The sequence below is a fragment of the Pteronotus mesoamericanus genome, unplaced genomic scaffold, assembly GCF_021234165.1.
Source record: "Pteronotus mesoamericanus isolate MK-2021 breed Mesoamerican mustached bat unplaced genomic scaffold, CSHL_Meso_final contig_105, whole genome shotgun sequence".
NCBI lineage: Eukaryota > Metazoa > Chordata > Mammalia > Chiroptera > Mormoopidae > Pteronotus > Pteronotus mesoamericanus.
Genome location: NW_026555006.1, coordinates 6,092,418 through 6,119,295, shown reverse-complemented (window position 1 = coordinate 6,119,295; position 26,878 = coordinate 6,092,418). Strand labels below are relative to the sequence as shown.

The following is a 26,878-nucleotide window of genomic DNA, read 5'->3' as shown; positions in this document are numbered from 1 at the left end:
GGCAACCTGACTCATGACCGCTTCACCCTCCTCTCGCGAAGGGGCTATACCTATGGATGTGGGGAGGAGGAAGCAGTCGCGCCCCTAGGTTGAGGAGCGGCCCTGGCAGTCCTCAGGGCGGGAAGCCCTAGTCACCCCCGCCCGCGCCCCCGGAGACCCCGCGCGGCAGAGCGCAGTCGACCCCGCCAGTGTGTGGGTCCCCCTCCCAGTGCGGCGGCGAGGAGAGGAGGGTGGAGCGGCCCGACTCCCGCAGCCAATAAAAGCAGCAGGTTCCTGGTCCGATCTCCCGCGCGGCTCGCCATTGGTCGCCACCCGGGTCTCGGCCCACCGAACCTTTGCAACCCGAGCCAATCGTGAGGCAGCGGGGCGACCCCCGGCTCTCTGGGAGCCGGCAACTGGAGCTGGCGGGCGCAGGCGGGCACTGAACGGGTGGCGGTGACAGGCGACGCGAGTCGGCACTCCCTCCCCCGCGCGGCGCGCTGCCGGCCCCACCATGGAGCCGGCTGTGTCTTTGGCCGTGTGCGCGCTGCTCTTCCTGCTCTGGATCCGCGTGAAGGGGCTGGAGTTCGTGCTCATTCACCAGCGGTGGGTGTTCGTGTGTCTCTTCCTGCTGCCGCTCTCGCTCATCTTCGACATCTACTACTACGTGCGCGCCTGGGTGGTGTTCAAGCTCAGCAGCGCGCCGCGCCTACACGAGCAGCGCGTGCGGGACATCCAGAAACAGGTGAGCTCTCCCAGGTGGTCGTCGGAGCCCCGGGCCCACGGGATTGGGTAGTCAGCATGCACAGCGGGGCGCGAGGCGCGGAGTGTTGTGCGGTGCTGGGAGAGCCCAGACTGCACGGAGTAGGTGACGTTCGAGGGGGATTTGAACTTAGAAATGTGTTGGTGGGGGCTTCCCTGTGAGGAAGTGTGGTAAGCAAAAGCTTGTAGAGAACAAAAAATTGTTCCGATGTTTAGGGAGTTCGCACAATGTGCAGAGTACGTGCGGATACCAGGAGGAATATAAAGAATCATAAGACAGGGGGTCGGTGGGCAATGAACGGGTAGTTATCACCAGGCCGAGCGATTTCAGAAGGAGGGTTTCCGGGAGGTGGAGCTGGCTAAAGACTGAGAAGTAGGGGACATGATTGGGGAGAGGTGTATGGGTGGAAGGTAGGGTGTGAGCCGAAGGCCGAGGTGGGGATAAGATTGGAAAGTCAGTTTGGAGCTAGGTTATGGAGGGGCCTGGAGTTTAGAGTTTACTCTGTAGCGGCAAGGAGCTTTTGACACACTTCAAATAAAGAACTAAAGTGACAGCCTCTAGTCCAGGTGCACACTCCTGGACAAGACAGTCGTCCACTTCCCAGTACCTCTGTACATCCTCCCATGTGTCAGCACCCACAGAGCTGTGCCCTGCTGCTGCTCAGAGCCAAGCCTCCTCCTTGTGTCCGGGGCCGACATGGGCACTGGGCCTGAACAGGTTCTTGGCTCCTTCTGCCCCTCCTTATGTTCCTCTCTTACTGGAGTCTGGTTGCAAAGGGCTTCTGTTTCCTGCTACCCCTCTCTCCGCAGGTGTAGCAGCCTCCATATTCTTTGTGCACCTTGCTGGGTGCTGCAAGCAAGAGTGTGAAGATGGATGCTGAGAGCATTCATTCCCATGAGAGAGAAGGTCGTGGGCCGGGTGGGAGAATACAGGGTCTGCAAGTACTTTACTTGGGCCGCCCTGGGTGTTGCTGGTCACAGTCCTGGCTGCAGAGCCCTGCCTACCCTCCCTCCACAGCCGCACCCTCTGTCATCGCACTTTCCGTGCGGTCAGATTCTCCATTTCCATGTTTGTCGCCCCCATCAGAGTGTGTGCTCCTGGAGGGCAGGGCCTGTTGTCCAACTCTTCTCTGGCCCAGAAGAGCCCACTGAACTCTTGTTTATTTAAACTGACCCACAGTGTTCACTGTGGACGAGAAGACAACGGGACCTGTCATGGGCCACACACAGTGCCACTGATGTGTATTATTTCTGATCCTCAGAGCAACCCTGGTAGGTCTTATACATGTTCTAAAGGTGGGAAAAATTGAGGTTCAAACTGTAGGTCAGCTGATTTCAGAGGCTGAACTCTGACATTTTTTCTTTCCCATTCCATTCCATTCCATTCCATTGCACCCCGTAGGTCTGGTTCTGTTGCCTCACACCTGGCATGTTGTAATAGCTACCAGACTAGTTGCCCCTGTCCTGCCCACCATCCCCACCTGCTTTTGGCCTGTACATAGTCACAAGGGCCCCTCTCCACAGCATTGCCTGCCTGCCCAAATCGTGGTTGACTTCAATCCAACCAATGTTTCAGGCTTCCATTTCACTTCATGTCTTGTGACCACCCTCCAGCTTGACTGTAGCACCCCCAATCCGACCCCCACACCTCTGAGCTTGGATTATGTCCTGGGACTGCAAAATTGGGCAGGAGCAAGGTCTACTCCGTCCGGGAATCCCCCCTCTGTGCCTTCACCACTATTCACAGGATCCCTTCCTCAATAATTTCGCCCTGTTCAGGCACCTCTACTTCCTGTGGCACCCTGGCCTCTGATCACAGCAAAGTTCTTATCCATGTTGAGCTGTTTGCTCCATCCAGCTTCAATGCAACCTCTTCCCGGATTCTTGGTTGCAAGTGATAGAAACTCAACTTAAACTGTTGAGCCAAAAAAAAAAAGAAGGGACTTTGTTGACCCAGGTCCTGAAAAGTCTGGGAGTAAAACTGGCTCGGGCATGACTGGATTTGGACCCGCCACCTCCACCTTTCCATCCACCTGCCATCCCTTGGCTCTGCTTCCCTCTGGGTTGACTTCGTTCTCGGGGAGGCAGTCTCCCTGTGGAGGCTCCAGCAGTTTCTGGTTTACATCCAACCAGCTTAGCAGCCCCAGTACAGCGACAGTGCCTCTCCTGGAACCAGTCTTATTGGCTTGACTTGGATGGTAGGCCCCATCCAAGAACCAGTCACTACGGCCAGGAGGATAGACTCAGACCTCAAGTCATATGCACACCTCCTGGGGCTGGGGGAGAAGCAGCATCGCCTGGAACCAAGGAAGATGGGAGCATTAGAAGCAGATAAAGAGGAAGTGGGTGGTCACAGGTTATAGTAACAGATAGCCACCTCCCTGCCTTTGTCCACCTCAGCAGGAAGGAAGCACTTCCTCCCATGTTCTTGATGGCTTGTCATCTTCTGCGCCATCTGTTCTCTGTGTTTTGTGCTCTGGTCACTTACAGTAGAGGTTTTGCAAAAGCTTTTCCTTTCATTGGTTTGGTGGTCCTTCCCTGCTCCTTCTCTACCCTACAAGTGATACAAGAGTTAACACATGCAAATGCTTAGAACAGGGCTTGGCACATAACACCCCTCTGTGCATGTTAGCTGTTACTCTCTTGACTACATACAAACCCTTCTGTCCTTCCAGAAGTCTGATAGTCCTGGTGGCGGATCTGGGCTCTGGCCTTCATTGGTTGTATGACCTTGGGCAAGTTATTCTGCTTCAGTTTTCTCATCTGGAAAAGGAGACCATCCCAACCTCCTGGGGTTGTTGTGAGAATTAAACGAGACAGTGCCCGGCACAGCGCAAGCATCTAATAAATGGTTATCATTTATATGGTTGCTCCTATTACCGTTACAAAATCTTCCCTGACCTTCCCAGTTAGACTTAATGTTCTCAGAGCATTCTGATCCTGTATTTTAGCTCTCTCTTCACTCTGCTTTGTGGTGCGGCAACACCCCAGCTTTTCTCTAAGCCTCACTAGCCAAAGAGATTCCAGAGGGTGAGGCCAGTGGGCCTTCCAGTGCCCAGAAGGAGGCAAGGGCTCAGTAAATTCTTGCTGACAAGTGAAGGTATCCTTCCCAGCTCCCTCTCCTGAAAGCAGGGCTGCAAGCTGCTCTGGGGATCCAGGTGGGGCTAACCCAGCCTCTGTCCAATGGTTGCAGGTACGAGAATGGAAGGAGCAAGGCAGCAAGACCTTCATGTGCACAGGGCGCCCCGGCTGGCTCACCGTCTCACTCCGAGTTGGGAAGTACAAGAAGACACACAAAAACATCATGATCAACCTGATGGACATTCTGGAGGTGGACACCAAGAAACAGGTGAGAGAGGCATGGTTCCCTGGCTCTGGGAGTGGGCGGGGCACTGCTCCTGCAGCAAGTGACTTGCGGGGAGATGATTTCAGCCAAGGCTGCCCCAGAGTGGACAGGATTGAGGACTCTGGCCATCACAGAAGGCTCTGTTCACCGCTGCTATCCTCCGAAGCCTCAGCTTTGAAGGAGCTTAGTCATAGCCCCACCTCACAGGAAATTTTTCAATTTATTGAAATTTACTTGGTGGCTCAGAATATGGTCTATTTTGGTGTATGTTTCATGCACGTTTTTTCTTTTGTTTCTTTTAAGTATTTATTTATTTACTTATTTATGTAGGTTACATTCAATATTATCTTGTATTAGTTTCAGGTGTGCAGCCTAGTGGTTAGACAATCATATACTTCATGCACATTTTTAAAAAATGTGTATTCTGCTGTTTTGGGGTGGTGTATACTATAAATGTCAATTAGGTCAAAGTGGTTGAAAGTGTTGTTGAAGTCTATATCCTCAAAAATTTTCTCTCTACTTACTTTTTCAGTTATTGAAATAAGGCTATTGAAATCTCTGCCTGTGATTGTAGATTTACTTGTATCTGTTGCAGTTCCATCAGTTTTTGCTTCATGTATATTGAAGCTCTTATTAGATATATGTTTATGAATTTTATGTCCTTTTGATTAATTGAAACTTTATAATTACAAAATGAACTGTTTTATTCCGAGTTACATTCTTTGCTCTGAAATATATTTTGTCTGATATTAATAAAGTCGTTCCAGCTTTTTTATTTGACTTGTGATAATATGGTGTATCTTTCCCATCTTTTTAATTTTTTTTATATATTTTGAAGATGAGTTTCTTGTAGGCAGCATTTAGTTAACTCCTGCTTTTTTATCCAATCTGACAATCTCTGCCTTTTCATTGACATGGTAAGACCATTTCCATTTAATGCTATTATTGATAAAGTTTGGCTTAGCTCTGTCACCTTGTTCTTTGTTTTCTTTTTTTTTTTCCCCCCATTTGTTCTTTGTTCCCTTTTTCTTTTTTTATTTTTTCCTATCTTCTTTTGGATTACTGAATAATTTTTTTTGAAGACAGAATGGTGTTTGTTGAATATTCTCTTTCTTTTTGTTGTTGTTTTCAACTAATATTTTTTAAATTTTTTTTTCAATTACAGTTTACATTCAGTGTTATATTGTATTAGTTTCAGGTGGATTACCAAGTAATCTTTATGATTCTATTTTAGCTCTTTTGTTAGATTTTAAACTATAAGTCTCTGTTTTGTTATTTTAGCAGCAGTTTTAAGATTTCTAGGGTACGTTTTACTTATCACACTCTACCTTCAAGTGTCATCCTATTTTAGGTATAGTATAAGAATTTTATAGTAATATATATACTTCCATTTCTCTCCTGACTTCTGTGCTATTATTGACATACTTTTATGTATGCTATAAAGCCCACACTACATTATTACTTTTTAATAGCTATCCTTTAAATAAATTTAAATAAGAAAAAAATCTTATGTACTTATCCATATAGTTGCCATGCCTTCATTCCATTGTATAGATTCATATTTCCATCTGTTTTTATTTTCCTTCTGCCTGAAGGGCCTCCTTTAACATTCTTATATGGTGATCTTGCTGGTAATGAATCTTTCAGCCATTGTATATCCAAAAACATTTATTTTACCTTCATTTCTTTTCCAGGTTTTACTGTGGTAATGCATACATGACATAAAATGTACAGTCTTAACCATGTTTAAGTGTACGTTCAGTGGTATTAAGTGTGCGTATATTCATAAGGTTATGTAGCCATCACCACCATCCATTCCCATAAGTCTTTCCATCTTGCAAAACAAGCTGAAAACAGTAACTCCCTATTCTCCCCTTCCTGCCAGCCCCTGGCAACCGCTGTTCTACTTTCTGTCTCTCTGAGTACCTCATGTAAGTGAAATCATACAGTATTTGCCTTTGTGTGACTGGCTTATTTCACTTAGCATAATATCCTCAAGGTTCATCCATGTTATAGCATATGTCAGAATTCCAGTCTTTTTTAAGGCTGAATAATATTCTATTGTATGTATATATCACATTTTACTTCTCCATTCATTTATCGTTGGACACTTGGTTGCTTCCACGTTTTAGCCATTATGAATAATGGTGCTATGAGCATGGATATACAAATGTCTTTTCAAGACCCTGATTTTAATTCTTTGGTGTATATATCCAGAAGTAGAATTGCTGGGTTACATGGTAATTCTGTGTTTAATTTTTTGAAGAATTGCCATATTGTTTTCCACAGTAGCTATACCATTTTACGTCCCCACCAGCAGTATGCAAGGGTTTCAGTTTCTTCACATCCTCACCAACACTTGTTATTTCCTGTTTTTCTTTTTATAGGAGCCATCCTAATGGTTGTACAGTTGCCTTCTTTTTTCTCTTTCAATCCTCACCCAAGGACATGTTTATTGAGTTTAGAGAGAGGGGAAAGGAGGGAGAGAGAGAGAAAGAGAAACATCAATTGGTTGCCTTTCCCACATGCCCCGACTGAGGACGGAACCCGCAACCCAGGCGTGTGCCCTGACCAGAATTGGACCCGTGGCCTTCTGGTTTACAGGACTGTGCTCCACCTAGCTGAGCCACACCATTCAGGGCTGCAATTGCCTTCATTTCTTGAAAGAAAGATATTTTCACTGGGTATATAATTCCAGGTAGACTTTTAAAGATGCTTCACTGTCATCTTGCTTACATGGTTTCCAACAAGAACTCTCTTATCCTTATCTTTGTTCCTCTCTCACATCTTTTCTTCCTCTGCCTGTTCTTAAGACTTTCTCAGTGTCACTAGTTTTGAGCAGTTTAATTATGTGCCCTGGTATAGTTTTCTTCATAATTCCCTTGCTTGGGTTTTTTATTATAATTTTCATCAAATTTGGAACTTCGGGGATCTTTATTTCTTCAAATATTTTTTCTGTCCACTACCTTCTCCGCTGTGAGGAGTGCCATCACGTATATATGGAGGCCACTTAAAGATATTCCCCTACTCAGCTCACTCTGATATACTGTTGATTTTAATTTTTCTTGGCTTGAGTGTTTTTCATTGTGGGTAGTTTCTCTTGCTGTGTATTAGTAAGTTTACTACTTTTTTCTTCTGCAATGTCTAATTTGCTGTCAGACGTGGTTTTATTTCTAGAAGTTTGATATGGGTTTGTTACTATTTTTTTAGTGTGTCTACTTAACTTTTGAGCATTAGGAATACAGCAATAATTATTTTAATGCCCTTGTTTGCTAATTTTAATAAACAGATTAATTGAATTTTCACCTCATTGTGGGTTGAATTTGTCTGCCCCTTTGCATGTCTAGTAAACTTTGATTGGATTTTAGACAGTGTGAGTTTTACTTCGTTGGCTACTGGCTATTTCTGTATCCCTGCAGATCTTCTTAAGCTTAGTTCTGGGATATAGCTAAGTTACTTGGAAATAGTTAGATACTGTTGGGACTTGATTTTTCAGGTGGGACCAGAGCAGCATTTAAATCTAGGGATAGCTCTTCCACTCCGTGAGGCAAGAGGAACTGAGTACATTCTGAGTACTGTACCCAGTGCCCTGTGAAGTATGAGGTTTCCAGGCTGGCTCGTGAGAACAGATACTGTGCTCTGCACTGTTACCTGTTATCCTTTCTGGTGGCTCTTTCCCTGGCCTCAGCCTCCAGGAATTTCCTCCTGATTATGCACCGATCTGTACTCAGTTGAATACTCAGTGGGCACCCTTTGCAGCTCCTCAGTTTTCTCTCTGTACAATTTGTTCTTCAGTACTCCGTCCTGCAGATTCGGTTCACATCAGTCTTCTGGGGCCCTCAGCTCAGAGTCCCCTTGAGTCCGTGGCCCGGCACTGCCTAACTCCCGGCAGTTAGCTGGGGCAGTCACAGAGCTCCTCTTGTTTGGTTTCTTGTCACTCAACGATCACTGACTTCCTTGCCTGGTGTCCACTTTGTTGAAAAACTTTGTTTTATGTATTTTGTCTGTTTTTGGTTTTCCGGCAATAAGGTAAATCTGGTCCCTTTTCTTCCATCTTGGCTGGAAGCAGAAGTCTACATGATAGCATATTAATGTGTCCATTAAAAATAATATTTTCCAAGAGTATTTAATAACAAAGGACAAAAATTACAGTATTGTGTTAAATTTTAAGGGCAAGACAAGAAAGTGTATGTCTGTATGTGTATGTGTATGCATTGCATTAAAACATACAAAATAGCAACATAGACATGCATGGAAAAAGACTGAAAGTAAATACACTCCAGTATTAACGCTGATACAGATGACTTTTATTTTCTTCATATATGCTCTTTCTTCCAAATAAAGGATTACTTTTTCTATAACCTAGAAGAATAATAAACTAAGTATTAATTGTAAAGATATTTGCAAGGACAAGATTAAACAGTAGCAAATCCAGATTCAGAAACCCCATTCACTAGAGGGAAAACTACTGTAATGTTCTGGAAAGAGACCAAAGGCTGAGTAGGAACCTCTGCAATGTTTGTTTGGGAAGGTGTGAAGGACACCTGCATGCAGATGGCCCCATTAGGCCCCCCCGCAGCCTCCTTGTGACTCAGCGTTTCTCTTCTTACGTCAACAGATTGTCCGTGTGGAGCCCTTGGTGACCATGGGTCAGGTGACTGCCCTGCTGACCTCCATTGGCTGGACCCTGCCTGTGCTGCCCGAGCTCGATGACCTCACTGTGGGTGAGGACTCAGGCGGCCTTAGCATCAGAGCTGGGGCACCTTGGCCCACCTTCCCTCCAGCACAGGAGTCACCACTTTCCATCTATAACAGAAGTCCCCGCAGTTCCAAAGACAGGGAGCTCCCTGCTGGCCATTTCGTTTCTGAACGGCTCAAATTGTCAAATAGCACTTTTTACTCTCTGGCTTAAATCTGCTTCCCTGAGGCACATCCGTGGCTCCAGTTCTGCCCTGTGGAGCACGTGGAATAAGTCTAGTCTCTCTTTCCTTCTGGAAGACTCGTGGTCCCCAAAGCCTTCTCTTCTCCAGGGGAAGCACCTTCAGTTCCTTTAACTCTTCCCATGGGGCACAGCTTCCTGCCACCCAAACAGCCCCCCTTGTCATTAAGGTCTCTCTGAAAATGAATGCATACATGTTTGAAGGCAGGGCCTGGCCAGAGATGAGAGCGGGAGAGCCCTGGGCAGGGTCCGTTCCCCATCCCCTGCCTCTGAGCAAGCCCTCGCGCTTCCATCCAAGCCCTCCCTGCGCTCCTGCTCTCCTGATCCACAGAGATGGGAGGTCGCCCCTAAGTGGACAGCCCGTGTCTGCCAGCCCTATCCTATCACCCCTGTGCCATGAGCACCCCAGCTCCAGTGACGTGTCCTTTACCTGATCCCCTCTGCCACACACAGACACCCCCTACAGCTCCTCCTGGCTCACACGTGTGTCTCTGCAGGGGGCTTGATCATGGGCACAGGCATCGAGTCATCGTCCCACAAGTACGGCCTGTTCCAGCACATCTGCACTGCCTACGAGCTGGTCCTGGCCGATGGCAGCTTTGTGCGGTGCACACCGGTGAGTGCAGAAAGTCGGGGTGTCCCCACCTGCCTGCCTCGGGCATCAAGGACCCTGGCGTTGGGCAAGTGGCACCTTGGGGTTGCTTTACTGCAAATACACCTGTTCAGCCTGGGTCTGTGTTCATAACAACAATAAAGATTTATAAGGCCCCTTTACGTGCTCAGACACTGTTTAAATGCTTTACATACAGTAAGGCTTTTAATCCTTCAACAACTTTATGAGGTAAGGACTATTAGCCATGTTTTACAGATAGGAAACTAAAGTATGGAGAGGTTAATAAGCTTACCCAAGGTCACAGAGCTACTAAATGCCACACAGCTGGGATTCCCGTCCAGGTTACCAGGCCCCCAGATCCATGTCCTTAGCCGTTCATTACACTTTACTTCCTGTGCAGTGGAAGTCAGGCCTCAGTATCAAAGCTCTATGCCAGGTGGTGCAAGGGGTAACTAAAAGTGGTAAGAGAGGCTGTTTTGGAGAAATAAAAGAAATTCTATTGCCCAAAGTGGGACATAGACATTTAAGACATTTATCCCAAGGAGTAGGGCAGGATTGAAACTTTAGAGAAAGTCAGGTGGCCCCGAGCATGTCTGGGGGCCCCTGGGATGGGGGTGACAGTGCGAGCCTTCAGAAGCGGGTGTCTCAGAGAGCCACCGCGGTCACTGGCTGCACGGGAGAGTCCAGGGTGGGACCCCTGGCTTGGGAGCCCAGGTCTTGGACAAGAGTGACCCCTTTCATACCAGTTTCGCCCATTTTCCTAAACAGGGAGGGCCCTGCCTTCCAACCTGTTTATTACCAGCAAAGGGAGACAAACATTCATGAATGACTTACGTCCTCTGCGGCCCAGTGTCCTAGGTGACAGGTGCATTGTCAGGAGGAGAAAGTAGATGCCACATGGGAAGCTCCTAGCTTGGAGCTGGGCCCGCGGCAGACGCCTGGTTGGTACCGCTGTGACCTGGCGGTGGGGTTGCGGGCGGCCCGGATGGGAACCCCTTGCCTGCTTCGGCTGCTCCAGAGGCTCCGGCCAGCCTGCTGCAGAGCTTCCCTGCGCCAGCCCCTGCCCCGCTGGCCGAGGGCAGCAGAGGCCACTCAGCGGTCCTCTGGGGAAAGCCCAGGCAAGGCTGGACTTTTTCAAAAGGCGCTTTATTGGAATCAAAGAATCAGAATTGGAATGGTGAGATGAAAAGTCGGTTGTCTGTATCTGAGACAATTACCAAAACAAGAAAATGATGAAGTTAGAGCAGATTTTGGGAAGCAGATGAGGCTTTGCAGGCAGAACACTGGATCGGGAGTTGGGTGATCTTGCCTGAGCCCCAGCATCATGGCGCTCGCTGTGGGGAGACCTGGGCGAGGCGCGCACCTCTGGGCACTTCCTTTTCCTTACCTGTCTGACTGGCAGTGTTAGTGCTCTCCCTAGGCTGTGGGGGGGATTCTGTTAGGTAGGATAGGTAAGGTAAGGTAAAGTAAGGTAAGGCGGGGAGGAGGAAGGAGACACGTCTCACCCACTACTCAGCAGTCCTGAGCCGGGTCAGATAAGATTGCCAGGCCTCTGAACATCACAAGCAGGGGTAGCACAGAAGGAGGGGAGTCCTTGAGACTGTGTGCTGGGAAAGGGAGCCTCTGTAGCAAGTTCACTGAGACAAAAAGCCTTTACTAGCTGAGGAAGAAAGTCTTTGTAGCTGCATATTACTCGCAAGATTTAAAGGGGGAAGAAGGAAGGGGAACCTAGAAGCTGATTAAGGTATATAACCCCTAACCCCAGTAGTTGGCACACTCAGATTAGCTGAGTGCCCACTTGCAGTCTCAGCTCAAGTGTATAAAACAAACTTATTAACAACTTTATTTCCTCTGTATGCGGGGCATTCAGACTAGCCAGCTGCCTGCTTGTAGCTTTGTGCTCATAGGTGTTTCATAAACAGGCTTGCTATCGTTTCTACTATACATTTTTGTCTCTCGTTTGAATTCATCTCTTGTAAACAAGAAAAGAACTGAGGAACAAGAGGGGGGTGTCCCCGGACTTGGTCTCCCCCCAGTAACAGTTCCACAGCTAATGGACAGGGAAAGGCTTTGGAAACATGGGTAATGGCCCAGAAGGGAGGCGTTGTAATGTCTCCTCGTGTCCGTGGCCCGCAATGAGCATTCAACGTGTTGTTTAGCCTGGCCTGGGCTGGCCCTCAGCCCTCCGTTTTGGGTCTTCAGGCAGTGCTGGTCATGACCTTGCCCTGGGTAGCCTGTGGTCTGGGGGCCGTGCCAGGGGCAGCAGGGCGAGGAGGAGGCCGTCTCCGGAGCACGGATGTAAGGTCACATGTCATGCAGAAGCTGCAGAGGGAAACAGGCCAGAAAGCACAGTTTGTGAAATGCCTTGTGAGGTTTACACAAAATGGCGACAGAACAGGAATTTAGTTCAGGTCCCGGGTTCTTTGCACCCCAGTTGACAACATGTTGCAATATGGGACCCAGGGTTCAAGTTCTCAGCATGTGTTGACTCTGCTTCACAGTCGGAAAACTCAGACCTGTTCTACGCTGTGCCCTGGTCGTGTGGGACCCTGGGCTTCCTGGTGGCTGCTGAGATTCGCATCATCCCGGCCAAGAAGTATGTCAAGCTGCGGTTTGAGCCAGTGCGGGGCCTAGAGGCGATCTGTGACAGGTTCAAGCAGGAGTCCCAGCGGCAGGAGAACCACTTTGTGGAAGGGCTGCTCTACTCCCTGGATGAGGCCGTCATCATGACGGGGGTCATGACAGACCAGCTGGAGCCCAGCAAGGTAGGCCGGGGCGTCAGCTGCTGCAGACCGAGGCCTGGCAGCGGGTCGGGCCGGGGCAGGGAGCAAGGCCTGAGTGGGCTGGGACGGAGCCTGCCGCCCCACCCCGACCCTGACAGCCGCCCTCTTCAAGGCTGCAGCCTGGGTCGGCTCACCTAGGGTCTGGGCAGCAGGGTCCTTAGTCAGCTGTTTTAAGCAGTGACAAAATCTTCCATTTCCTCTTTTCCTACCACCTGCTAGGTATGTGCGTGTCTCTTGATAGGTGTGATATTTGATCCTCACAGCAATGCCATTTTATAGATGAGGAAACTGAGTTCCAAGAGGTCATATAAAGTGCCACAGGATGACAAAGCCAAAATTTGAGTAATTGATTTGATGCTGCAGAATATAGATGGACACTTTTTCAATATACTCTATAATTTTTAATAGCAGTTTTTATGAGAGTTTTTATGGGTTTTATTATGAGAGACTTTGAAAGCATAAGCAATAATAGGAAGAAAAAGACTCTACCTATAAACATGACCCAAAGCCAGCTGTTGCTAACGTGTTTGATATCTTTATTTCTTATGCTTTTTGATGCATAGATTTTTTTTAAGTTTTTAAACTACAAAAATAGTAGCAAAACAATGTTGAAATATATAAAGAAAAAGTTAAAATGTGTCTCTTTACCCCCAGATATACGACCACTTGTAATAGTTCGGGTGTGTGTTCTTCAAGGCCTATCCCTGTGTGTGTGTTCACGCCCTCGTTTCATTCCATAGAATCCCATTGTTGCATGGAAATAATTGGCCTCACTCACTGCTTACCGATGAGTATTTATATTGCTTAAAATGTTTTGTTCTTAGAGGTAGAGCTGCAATGAATATTCTCTTACATTTAACCTTTGCCTCTTGGGCAAGCATTTCTGTAGGATCGAGTCCAAAAAGCGGATTTCCTGACCCCAGAGTTTGAGCATGTTAAGCTCCAATAGCTGTCGATAGCTGCGACCAAACAGCTCTGCAGAAAACCCGTACTCTGTCCTCCTCCAGCAGCAGTGTGTGACAATGCTTTTCCCCTCCATTGTTGCCAGCGCTCGATAGCATCGCTTTTTCATTTTGCCAATCTGATAGGGTTAAAAATAGTATCTCGCTCTCTTTTGCAGCCCTCAGGTCACTTGTGAGAAACCTCTCTGCACGGTTCTTTGTTTTGTCTATCTTTGGCTGTGATCACCTGTTCAAATTTGTTTTTCTTGCCTAATGTCATAAGCCTCTCCCCATGTTTTTGCATTGTCTTCAAAACTGTCATACCTCAGGGCTGCAGAACATTGCCTTTAGTGAATGCCCTGTTGTTTACTAAACCCCTGCCCCATAGTTGCAAGTTTAAGTTGCTTCCAGTTTTTCACTATTTAAATTAATGTTGCAATGAACATCTTTTGTTTGTAATTTAAACACTGCCTTAAAGTAGAATTAGTACAGTAGATCAAGGGACTCTTAAGGTGTTTCATCGATACCTACATACTTAAAACATTTTAAAATCAGAAAGGACTCGAAAATCACCTGATACAGTTCCTCCTTCGAGTAGGGAAACGAGGCCTAGAGGGGACGAGCCTCCTGAGGACACACGGCCAGCACGGGGCAGGTGCTAATTTGGGTCAGTGTTTCTTCTCCTCCGTATCAGCTTCTAGAATTTAGCACCATACGCCAATATTGATTGGGCACAATTCCTTGTGGGACACTGGTGAGCATGGGAGGGGGGGATCCAGGACCAGGAGTCGAAACACCAGGCACTGAGACAAGTGCCCTGACGCTCCCGGGGCCCTGGCTCCGCCCGACCTGGGCCGAGCGCAGTCAGCATGTGTCGTCACCCAGCCACCTGCCAAGGACGTCTCATTCAGAGCTTTTCCAGCAGGTCTGAAGCATCCAGGCCGCCAGTGGTGATACTGAGGGAGAGGCCAAGGGGAATCACTGTCCCAACTGGACCAACTGCTCTGTCACCTGTTTGGTGTGTTAGATGCCACCTAAGCTTACAATTGGACGGAGGAATTTGAACAGCTTTTAAAATATTTGAACACCCTGACCCTTTTTCCCAAGGAGAAGACCAAGACCTTATCCAGAGGCTTGTCCAGTGTCATTGGCAGAGGGGCTGGGGCCCCAGGCCACAGCCTTTGGCAAACTGTCCCAATAAGCAAGATCCTGATGCCCAGTGGGAACAGGGCTGGGGGAGGAGAGCAATAGACGCCTTTATATGTGCGGACATTTCCTTTGAGGAACGTTTCTTCCATCTGCTCCTGTTTGGGAAGCTGCTCAGGAATTTGCCCCTCCTCACCAGACACCGCGACACGGCCTCTGCAGGCCCTGGGCCCTGGTCTCGCCACGGCCCTGGGAGGAGGCGGCCCACCTCCCCTTCCCAGAGAGGCCCAGAGACAGGGCGGCTTGTGACCTAAGTGCCTGGGCTGGGATGGGACTCACCCAGCCACCTGGCAGCCCCGGCTGTGTGCCCGGGGAGAGGCGAACAATCTGGGTTTTTCATCATGTCCTGGGCCTCTCCAGCACAAAAGGTTGCTGACGAGTCAGTCCCCAAGCCCCAGGAACACCTGTCTACAGGCACCCCCAAGCCTCAGTTCCACTCTGCAGCTGGTGCCACTGGTAGGTGCATGGCCAGGCCCCACCTGGGGTTAGATCAGGTTGCTGTGTCCGTTTTGGGCTCAGTCCCCTGTACCTCAGCAGGCAGGGGCCAGCGCAAGGTGTCTTTTGTCCCGCCCCACACTGTCCTCTCAGAAATGGACTTGGACAAACAGACTCTGTAACCCAATTTCCTGGTACACAGTGGTCCTGGGTTTCCGCCCCACAGAGCGGCCTGCACAAGAGGGCGACATCTAGATAATCAACCACCCAAAGAGTTGGCCGGCTCCAGGGTGAAGCGGGTTGGCAAGGGGGTGCAGGGAGGTGGAAGGCCAATGGGGACCGGGGACTGAATACCCTGCCCCCACTGTGGGCAGTCACCTTGCATGGCACTTTCTACATTCCATTTCATCTTCCAACCACTCCAGGAGGTAGTAGGGTCTCTAGTTTGCCTGCACAGAAGATGAGGCTCAGAGAGGAGAGGCTGACCTACCCAGGGCCATCTGAGGGTGTTAGAAGTGAAAGCGTGTGCACCGGATTGTCCAGTTTTATAAATCTGTGAGTGTGTGTGCACAGGAAATAAAGCCTAATGCATACACATTAGATTTAGTAGGCTACAGGGCTGAGGGTGAAGCTCCAGAGGCGTCTCTTTCCAAGTTATGTATTCCTGCAGTGTTTAAAGTTTTCACACGGTGTACATTGCTTTTAGAATCACGAAAGAAATGAATAGCTTTTGTGTTTTGTTATGACAATGCCCACATTCCAGAGCCCACCATTCAAGGTTCTTGCCCTGGCCTTGTGGTGCAACATAGGGTGCGTCCTTGCGCTGCTTCTCGCCAGCCTTCTGGCCTCAGGTGATCTGTTCAACCTTGATGGTTCTCAGTCTCATCCCTGAAATAGGGACAGCCCCCACCCTGCGAGGTCGTGGCAGGGATAAGGGACACACTCATTAGGTGCCGGTGATGCTGCCTAGATCACGGTGCTCGGCACACAGTGATTATTCTCCACCGGCTGCTCTGCTCCTGCCTTTCCCTCCCTGTTGCTCCCCTGGCCACATTCTCCCTCTCCTAAGCGGCCTCCTTCTCTACTTCCTAACCCTTTGCCGAGCCCACCAGCTGGGTGTGCTCTTACCTGCCCATAGAACTCTCTGCCCCTCCCGCCCCCCAGGGAAGCCGGCCCATGTGGGGCCTGAGCATCTGCAGTATGTGTGCGTGTGTGTGTATCGTTTCCATAGGCACCAAAACAACTTCCACGGAGCGTGTGTTTTTAATACCATTTTACATGTGAAGAAACACCCTGAGAGAGTGACCTGCCCAAGGTCGCAGGGCTAGTGGGTGACTGGGCCAGGGTTTGGCCCCGGCCGCCCAACTCTGGAGCCGGGGCTCCTTCAGGGCTGCTGCCCCACCTCCCTCCAAAAGCATCTGCCCAGAATTCATCTCACGGGAGAAAAGGCTGGGGTCCAGAGAAGCTAAGTCATCCTAGGGCTGAAGAAAACATCAGCTAAACAGGAAATTTAGGCAGCGGGGGCCGCAAGGCCCAGGGCTAGAGAAGCGCGAGGGTTACTCTGTGAGCTTCCTCCATTGGTGGCGGCTGCAGGTGGTGAGCGCCATGCTCAGGATTGTGGGACTTGGTGTCCAGTGGCCAGGAAAGTGCCGTGGTTAATCAGTGCTATTGGCCATGGGACGCGGCGAGGAAGAGATGACCCGTGCTCCGTGTTTGTGCTGTCACCAGCCTAGTGGAAGGGAAGGAGGGAGAAATGTGCCTGCTGGGGCACTGCATTGTGACAGATGCTGGTAAACATTTGCCCTTTGATTTTCTCACTGAGAAGGAGCCACAGACTAGCTCAGGGTCACTGAGCCCTCTAGACTGTCAGAAACTAGCTGTTTGGCCCTAAGCACAGCACTTAACTTCTTTGAGCTTCTGGCTCTGCTAGAGAATCCCCGCTGCGCTTACCCTCACCAGGCTTTCAAGGATCTCAAAGGTGATAATAGACATGAAAGAGCTTTGAAAAGGCCAGGAGTGCTGAACAGAAGCCGGGTATCATTGTTACGCCCTGATGGCATTTGGTGCTTGTCTGTAGGCTGACACAATGCCTTCTGTCATTTCAGCTGAATAGCATTGGCAATTACTACAAGCCGTGGTTCTTCAAGCACGTGGAGAACTACCTGAAGACAAACCGAGAGGGCCTGGAATACATCCCCTTGAGACACTACTACCACCGGCACACGCGCAGCATCTTTTGGGAGCTCCAGGTGAGGCTCGGATTTCCCTGTCGTCCTGGCTGCTCCCGGCCTGCTGGGCAGGGAACCAGGGTAGTTAACACTGCGGCCACGCTCTCTCCGTTAGGGGAAAAGCATGGCTTTGTCCTATGGAACTGGAACACCCGCTTATACAACAACACAGTCGCTTCTTTCTGAGGGATTGAACCATCTTCACTTAAAACAGCAGGCTGTCACCCAGCACCTGAGAATGGGATGCCAGGCGAGTCCTTTGGGAACACTGACCTGGTCCATCGTTGAGGAACTGTAGCCTAGCCAAGCAGACAGACTTTGCCCTGTAAAGGGCCATAAGAAGAGGAAGAGGAAGTGGCTAATCCACTTCTATCTAGGGCTGGGGGTAGCCAGCAAACTTGGACTTGACAGGTGAGCAAGAATTTGCTGTTGTGTGCGGAGGGATGGGGAGCAGCGACATTTTAAATAAGGGCGTCAGGGAAGGCCTCTCAGGAGATGACTTATGAGCAGGGACCTGAACATGGGGGACAAGCCATGCAGAGCTCTGGGAGAGAGCACTCAAAGCAAAGAAATTATACAATTTAGTGGCATTGAGTACACTCATGGTATTATGCAACTACCACCTCTGTCTAGTTCCAGAACATTTCATCACCCCAAAAAGAAATCCTAGTCATTTCCCATTCTCCCTTTCCCTAGCCTCTGCCAGCCATCAATCTTTTCTGTCTCCATGGATTTTCCTGTTTTAGATTATTTCATACAAATGGAATCATACATTATTATAGCCTTCTGAGACTGGCTTCTTTCATTTAGCATGCTGTTTTCAAGGTTCATCCATGTTGCCTGTATCAGTACTATTTCTTTTTTATCGCTGAATAATACTCATTGTGTGGTTAGAACACAATTTGTCTATCCAATCATCTGTGATTGGACATCTGGATTGTTTTCACCTATTGGTATTGTGAATAATGCTGCTCTGAACATGTGTATACAAGTATTTGTTTGAGTACTAGCTTTCGATGCTTTGGGGTATACCTATGAGTGGAATTGCTGAGTCATAAGGTAACTTTGTGTCTATGTTACCAAGGAACTGCCCGACTTTTTTCCACAGTGGCTGAGCCATGTCACACTCTGAGCAGTCGTGCTCGGCGTCTGCATTCTCAGCAGCACTTGTTGTATTCTGGGTTTTGATTATAGACATCCTAGTGGGTATGAAGTAGAGTCTTACTGTTGCATATTTTTGGGAGACCTGTCTATTCAGCTCCTTTTCCCATTTTTAATTGCTTTGTCTTTGTTGTTGAGTTGTAAGAGTTCATATATTTTGAATACTAGACCCTCATCAGATACATGACTTACAAATATTTTCTCATTCTATAGGTTGTCTTTTCACTTTACGATAATATTTTTTGATGCACCAAAGTTTTTAGTTTTGATAAAGTCCAGATTATCGTTGTTTTTGTTGTTGTTGTTGTTGTTGTTGTTGTTGTTATTTGTGCTTTTGGTGACATATCTAAGAATCCATTGCTAAGTCCAAGGTCATGACGATTAAGCCCATGTTTTCTTCTACAGCTTATGGTTTTAGCTCTTATATTTGGTTGTTGATTTATTTTGAGTTAAGTTTTTTATATGGTAGAAAGTATATAGTTTTTCAGTTGTCATGGCAGGTTGCATGCTTTTGAAAAACAGCAACAAACCCCTGAGCTAGAACCATGGTAGAAGACAAGGCCACACAGCAGCCAGAGCCTAGATTGTATGTGTCCTCATAGGTCAAGGAAGGATTTCATATTTTCCTCAAAGTGTGATAGGAAACTGGTGAAGGGCTTTGCACAGAAAAGTGATATGACCTTATTTTTTTAATAAAGATTTTATTTATTTATTTTTAGAGTCGGGAAGGGAGGGAGAGAGGGAGAGAAACATCAATGTGCAGTTGCCTCTCGAGCACCCCCTACTGGGGACCTGGCCCACGGCCCAGGCATGTGCCCTGACTGGGAATCAACCTGGAGACCCTTCAGTTCACAAGCTGGCACTCAGTCCACTGAGCCACACCAGCCAGGGCTCTTCATCTTTTAAATACAAAGTAAGAGCATTTAATGCTTCATGCATATGTATTTCATTCTTAAAAGACCAGCAGAAACACTGCACAAAACTAAATCTACTGTTTTTATTTCCCTTCCTGATAACATTCACGTTCTACAAACACACATCTTGGTAACTGGTGAACAGGAAGGACTGAAAGGACAAGGGACTGCGGGCAGCCCCGTCCTTCCCTCCCCTCCGAGGTCCTCCTTCTCAGCGGTGTAAGTGGTTGGCTGGCACAGGGAAGAAAGGAAGAGTAGGTAGGCCCCTTGGTTGTTCATGTTTCTTAGAATGCCATTGTCACAGGGTCTGCCCCTGGGGTTTGGGGTCCCGGGTCAGGCTGGACCCGTTGGACCTGTGCCAGTAGTGGGACCCCGGAGCCCTGGAGAGCAGAGGAGGCCAGTAGCGGGCTGGACACAGGGGGAAGCCAAGGGCAGCTGGAAAGCATGAGGCTAAGGAGAGGCCGTGGTGAGCGGGGAAATGTAGATGGCTTTTAAACATAAGAAAGGTGATACAGTCTCACTTGGAACTGAAGGCGGGCGAAACAAGACTACAGGCGTCTCATGTTCTACTTATCTGAATGAGAGATGCAAAAGTTCGATAACACGCGTGGCAGCCGGGTGTGGGGAAACAGCAGTCTCCTCTGCTGTCTGGGAGAGTATAGAATGATACAAGCTCTTAAAATAGTACCCATTAAAATTGCATACACTGTCTGAAGCAGAATTTTCCACTTCTAGGAATTTCTCTTACAGATAAACATACATGTAAATGGGCAGGGACACGTGCACAAAGGAGAATCAGGAAATAATCTAAATGCCCATCAGTACAGAGCGGATGAAATAAATTAGGCTACATCCATACAGTAGAGCAGAGGTCAGCAAACATTCTCTGTAAAGGATGAGGAAGTAGTTAGGCTGCATGGACCATGAGGTCTCTCTAGGAGTAACTCCGCCCTTACAGCCTGAAAGGAGCCAAAGATCGCCTGTAAGTAAATGGGCATTGATGTGTTCCAATAAAACTTTATTTACAAAACCAGAGGGCGGACCAGCTTTGTCCCAGGAGCCATAGCTTGTGGGTCTCAGGAGTGCAGTGTTAGGCTCCGAGATGAAAAATGCGGTAGCGCTCCGGGTGCGGGTGCTCAGGATTCGGTGATAAGCAGGAGTCTGTTAGATGCCACCGTTTGTGAATTGCGTTTTTGTAAAGCCCATCTGCTTGTGTGCATCAAATGTCCCTAGAAGGTACGCAAATAATCCCTAACAATGGTTGCCTTTGGGGACAGGAACAAGGAGTCAGGGACATGAAAGGAGGCTTAACATTTTAGACTGTTGGGGTTTCTGCTGTGGGCATGTGTGGCTTTTCCAAAAACAACCAAGGACACAATGTATTGCTATGTATTGCGCCCTCGTTGTGTGCCAGGCATTGGTGAAGGTGCCGGAATCTAACAGAGAAGAGAGCAGACAGGTCCCTCCCTCGAGGGAGTGCTCTGGCGATCAGACAGGTGATTCCAGGGGAGTGGAGGGGAGTCGTCGCCCAGACCCCAGAGCTTAGCTTGGAGGCTTCTTTGGGAAGCCTTGCCTGATCCTTAGTCTGATGTGGATGGACCCTTTTATAAGCTGCCTCTGCATCTTTGTCCCAGCTCTTTCCCGTGGGCTGTCTCTTCCACACCTGAGGACAGGGTCTGTCTCAGTTATCTTGGTATCCCTGGTGCCCAGCACAGAACCTGGTACTGGCCTCATGGGTACCTCCTAATTGTCTAATGAATGAAAGAATGTCCTTGGCATCAAGGGCCAGAGAGCTGTGAGAAGCGGGTATCAAAAGACCTGGGTGACCCTCAGGAAGACAGCAGGCTGGGAGCAGCTCTTTGCTATTGACTGGTGGGCAGGATTGCCGGCTGGTGGGGAGCAGAGCGTGTCTCTGGAAGGCGGCAGTCCTGGGTGAGGTGGCTCCTCCCTCACAGCGATTTGAGGAACAGATGAGGAAGAGCAACCCCTGCTCGGGAGGGTTTCTAGGGAGACTGGGTTAGGGCAGGCAGGTTGGGGGGTGGCGCTGTAAGGGCCACAGGAACACAAAGAAGAAATGGCTATTCTTGTCTAGGGGTGAAGATAGCCATTAAGCTTGACCCTCAAAGGTGAGCAACAACTAGAACAGCAGTCATAGTTACACATTTTGCTCCAGGCACTGGGCTGAATGCCTTGCACTTGGTAGGTATGTCACTATTCTCAGAAGTCCCATTTTACAGATAAGGAAACTTGAGTTCAGAGAGGTTAAGTAACTAGCCCAAGGTCGTCCCAGCTGGTGAATTCCAGAACTGAGAATCAAACCGTAATCCAACTGGGTAAATCCTGGGTACCACTATGCCCCTGCAAATTGGAGGGGTGGACCCTGTCGTACATGTCTAGCTCTGAACAAGGACCTGGCCCCTGGCACAGAGACACTCAGCCCTTATTGGTTCCATCTCCCCATCTTCAAATTTTTTCTTTCAGGACATCATCCCCTTCGGCAACAATCCCATCTTCCGCTACCTCTTTGGATGGATGGTGCCCCCCAAGATCTCCCTCCTGAAGCTGACCCAGGGCGAGACCCTGCGCAAGCTGTATGAGCAGCACCACGTGGTACAGGACATGCTGGTGCCCATGAAGTGCCTGGAGCAGGCCCTGCACACCTTCCACAACGACATCCACGTGAGTGGGGCAGAGCAGCGCCAGCCAAGAGCCATCCTGTGGAACTCAGTTTTCCCCCTGAACTGTGGGTCATGCCTGACCCCTGGGCCTCCATTTCCCCCGCTGCAAAATAGACCTGCTCAGCCATGGCCCTGATGGGAGAGAAGTCATAGGGCCCAGAGAAGGGTACTTCTGTGAACGGCTCAGATTGTGCGCTGCAGCGGGGTGGAGCTGGGTGTTCTCCACCGGGGCTTGAGGGTGAGAGCGAAGCTGTGAGCAGCCAGAGGAGGGGCCCCTGGAGAGTGTGGCAAAGCCTCTCTTCGGGTAGGTGTGGGGCGGGCCAGCTGCGGGCCTGCCACCTGTTGGAGAAAAAGCACCAACACCTTCCTCCCTGGTCCTCCCAGGTCTACCCCATCTGGCTGTGCCCATTCATCCTGCCCAGCCAGCCAGGCCTGGTGCACCCCAAGGGAGATGAGACTGAGCTCTACGTGGACATCGGAGCTTACGGGGAGCCGCGTGTGAAGCACTTCGAAGCCAGGTCCTGCATGAGGCAGTTGGAGAAGTTTGTCCGAAGCGTGCATGGGTGAGTGGCTCAGAGCATGGTGGCACAGTCTGTTCAACCGCCAGCCCCAGGGGACTGCTGCAGAGAGTACAGGGAAGGGCCAAGGTGGCCAGCTCTGGGGCCAGGCCAGCTGGTCGCTCCGGGACTCTGTCACCGTGGCAGCCTCTGCTTTGGGAAGTACCTTGTGAACAGTAAAGAGGTGGGAGCACCAGGCTTCTGCCCGTCTTCTCTTCTCTCTGCATCCCCCTCCTCCAGTCAGCACGCCTGCACCCCCACACCTGCCTGCCACACGGCAGATGATGCGGGCTTTGCCGTATGTTCAGGGGCTGCCACTCCAGGTTAGAAGACCAACACTAAGGAGGGAGGGATTCATGACTGAGAGCTACGGAGAGGCCTGGGACAGAGCAGTGCTCAGAAAATGGCCTGGAACAAGCTATTGCCCTGCACAACACAGACAAATCTCAGAATAACTATGCCGGTTGACAGAAGCCAGGAAAAAGAAGTTCAGATGTTTCCATGTGTAAAATTCCAGAATTCGTGACAGAAAACAGACCTGCCTGGGATGGTACAGGGCGGTAACACAGGCACATAAGGAACGTTTGGGAGATCATTTCGGTCATTATCTCAACTGATCGTTTCTAGGTTGTATACATATGTCAAGTTTAGTAAGTTGTACACTTTCAATATGCGCAGTTTATCGAACACCAGAAAAAAATAAAAGGAAAGCAGCCAGTGGCCCCATCAGGGAGGCAGTGTTTGGGGCACCGAGCACAGGGGAGAAGCCAGCAGTCTGAGTCTACTCCTGACTTTGCCTCCGCTGCCAAGCCACTTAATACCCTGAGCCTTGATTTCCTGCCTACAAAATGGGGATAAGAATTCCCACACCACCCACCCCTACTAGGTCATTAGGGGCTGAACAAGAGAAATCCAAAAGCATTTCCTGCACTGCAAAGCATGCTACACGTAAGGGCGGCTGGGGCTCTCTCTCATCCCCTCTCCCTCCCTGTCCCACTGACATTGCCTCCCCACGTCCTCACCCCTGTCTCTGCTCTACAGGTTCCAGATGCTGTACGCCGACTGCTACATGAACCGCGAAGAGTTCTGGGAGATGTTTGATGGCTCCCTGTACCATAAGCTGCGGGAGCAGCTCAGTTGCCAGGACGCCTTCCCCGAGGTGTATGACAAGATCTGCAAGGCCGCCAGGCACTGAGCCTGAGCCCGCCTGCAAAGAGACAGACGTGTGGGGTGCACACCGTCCCCGGGGCCAGGAGGCATCTTCCCGTCACTCAAGCTTGGCTGCTCTCCCAGATCCACACTTTCAGAAACAAACCCCTCCAGAAATCCCAGGCAGAAGCCCCAACGGACTGCTCCCAGCTTCCAGGGGCCACCCCGTGGAGAGGGAAGGACATGGGATTTGTAGTCAGATGAACCTGAGTCCAGTTCCCAGTTCAGCCACTCATTAGCTGTGTGACTCTGGTGAGTCACTCAGCCCCTCCGAGGCCGGCTCTTCCTCTGCTGACAGGGATGACAGTATTTGCCTACAGGCTGTGGTAGCTATTGTTGCTTCCCGTCGGGTATCAGATCTGACCGAAGTGCTTTGCATTCAGTGGTTGAGTCCAGAGGGCTCCATGTTAGGTCCCCTGGGTACAGGCTTGGCTGGAATGAGGAAAGCATGTCCTGGAGTTGCACTGCCACGGCTTCCATCAGCCAGCCATTGCTCCTCACCGGGGGGAGCGAGGGTCCTCTCCAGCCCTGGGGTCTCAGGAGGGCAGCAGATGGGCGGGCAAGCCCAAGATGTGCTGTGCCAAAGCCAGGTCCAATCCCAAAGGTTTCTCTGCCGTCCTCGGTGATGATGTCCTGTCCTCCCTCCTTCGCACTCAGGCTCACATGCACCGCCCCCTCCCCACCCCCACAGCCATCACCTAGTCTACTCCTAGGGGACCATGTTCCTGGGGAAGACACTTCAGGGTTGAATCCTGTCCCTGACCTGGGACACCCGCCCAAGTGGAATGAGTGGTTTCTGCTCTGCATTGAATCCAGTGGATCGGGCTCATCCTTGGCTTTCTGTCCCTCCATGCCTCTTGTCCCCAGAGCCCGCTTAGCTGTGGTGGGGTGCGTCCACGCTGCTCTGCGGCATCGGGGCGGGGGAGTGGACCATACCTGCAGGAAAATGGAGCCTGCTGTTGTTAGGGTCCATCACCATGGGGCTAAAAGAGTAGACTGTCAGCTTAATTTCTGCAACCACTCGTCCCCTTTTTTTCTTTCTCCCCCACGTCCCCAGCTGTAGTTAATTTCAGTGCCTTACAAATCCTAAGCTCAGAGAAAAGTTAGCTCCATTTCCGTTCCAGAGGGAAGGGACACTCCCTAGGTCCCTTCCCCACTTATTAAAGCTTGGTTGTTTATGCAACCCCATCTTAAGAACTGCCCGGGCTCAGCTAAAGACCCAGTATTTGGGAAGGAGTTGCATCCCATAAGGGAAGCTTGTATTAAGCGAGCTGTGCCCAGCAGTGACGTTCTGAGAGAGCGCGCACCGCACCAGGAGTCAGGAGACCTGGGTTTCAGCCCCTGATGAGCTGTGCAACTGTGGGCAAGTCATTTGTTCCTCTGAACTACAGTTTTTCCTCATCTCTCACATCAGTACAGACAAGACCTCCCTGGAGCCACTCTGCTATAGAAGTGTATGGCTGTCTTAGACCCCGTGGTTGCAAAACCCATGGAAAGCCTCATTTATGTGGAAAATCAGAGGAAAAATAAATGATCGAGTGGATACTTGGGGGTGGTCTGCTCATTTTCAGAAAGGCTCACAGGAAGCAGCAGTGCTGATGCTGCAGGTTGCCAGAATCCTCACAGTCACGCTTTGGTGACGGATGCTCACCCACCCCACCCAGGGCTTGGCACACTGCAAAGTAGCTTAGCGTGATCCTGAGTGCTGGGTGCATTCATGGCACAGAAGGCAAAGGAACCCCCTTACCCATTTGGCCTCTGAAGGGGGCCCAGGAAAAATAGAAGAAACCTCGTTCCCTAGCTTGTATGCAAAGCACGTGAATTCTGGCATTGGTTCTCATAGTGGGCCCGTGTGCTTCCTGCTCAGGGTTAAACTGATGATCCTATTTGCTGTGGAGGAATGGTTAACCCGGGCAGATTAACCCAGGAGAAAAGACCATCATTTCACCAGTGGGGCCTCCATCCCTAAGCCACTGGGAGGGCGGCCAGAGATGCCAGCAGCCTCTGTTGTCCTTTGCCTGACAAACCAAAATCCTGTCCTTCACAGACCTCACTCAGAACCTGGGGCTTGGAAGGGAAGTTCTTGGCACCATACCAGCCCCAGGTTAATGTTTTGCTCCAATAATCTCTTGTCTGGCAAGGGCAGCCTTCCAAGCACGGTGAGCTGTCAGCTTTTCCTTGTAGCCAGTCCCGTCACTGTCCAACCTCGCGGTGGTTTCAGGTGGAGCTGAACTTCGCACTGGGGTGGGAGGACAGTGTGTGGAAAGTCAAAGAATAGGCCTCTCCCTCCGGAGCCGCGGGTTTCTGAGCTGCGCAAAGGTTTTCTGTAAAATCAATTATAGCTGGTTCCTTTGGCTGGAAGGATGCATAATTTAATTGGGTGTTACTAAAAGGAAAGGGAGAGCTGGGGATGTTGTGTGATTGGTTTTTTTCCTCCTCGATCATGGGGTCCAAGGAGAAAGGCATGAGCCTCCCTTAGCAGGCTCTTGCAACCGCAGGCACTATGCCCACTGTCCAGAATATCTCACGTCCCTGCAGCTGTGTGGCCGCCGCTTCTGTGAAAATAAAAGTGTGACCTGGAAAGCTGCCTTTGTTGTTTCTTGCCCTGGGGACCACAAGATGGAGTCAGACCTGGCTCAAGTGCAGGCTCCCTCTGAACCTGAGTGCCCATGAACAAGGACTGAAAGACAACATAGAGGAAGTGACAAGTTTGTTAGGGCAGTGGGGTCCTGGGTGATTTTATGTCGTTGGTCACGATGTGATCTGGGGTAGATGTTAACAGGATCTCCCATCTACAAGGTGGAGAACAGACTGCAGCGGGGAAGGGTAGAAGCCAGACCACCAGAAACGAGTCCTGGTGAGATGCGGGTGGCTCAGAGAGGGCAGGGTTCTGTGCTTTTGAAGGCACCAGACATGGTTGTCAGGAATGGTGGGCTCCAGTCCTGGCTTTGTCACCACCTTGTAACCTAACAAATTTTGGCAAGTTACCCTGTTCAGACTATTTCCTCGCCTACAAACGGATGGAGACTACTAGCTATCCACTAATACTCATTCCTCCTTTCCTTGGGCACTGCAGGACTATGCTGCCCAGCCTCCCTTGCACTGAAGTGTGTCCTCGAGTTACAGT

The 26,878-nt window shown here is 49.7% G+C and overlaps 1 protein-coding gene across 1 annotated transcript; it reads left to right on the top strand.

The window, feature by feature from the left end:
* The first annotated feature begins 410 nt into the window (after positions 1 to 410).
* Positions 411 to 26,326, top strand: DHCR24 (24-dehydrocholesterol reductase). Its single transcript, XM_054573664.1, has 9 exons — positions 411 to 724; positions 3,935 to 4,090; positions 8,706 to 8,811; positions 9,524 to 9,642; positions 12,141 to 12,404; positions 17,110 to 17,253; positions 21,789 to 21,986; positions 22,370 to 22,548; positions 23,584 to 26,326. The coding sequence occupies exons 1-9, from the start codon at positions 494 to 496 to the stop codon at positions 23,735 to 23,737; spliced, it is 1,551 nt and encodes a 516-aa protein (XP_054429639.1). The 5' UTR covers positions 411 to 493; the 3' UTR covers positions 23,738 to 26,326.
* The last annotated feature ends 552 nt before the right edge of the window (positions 26,327 to 26,878 follow it).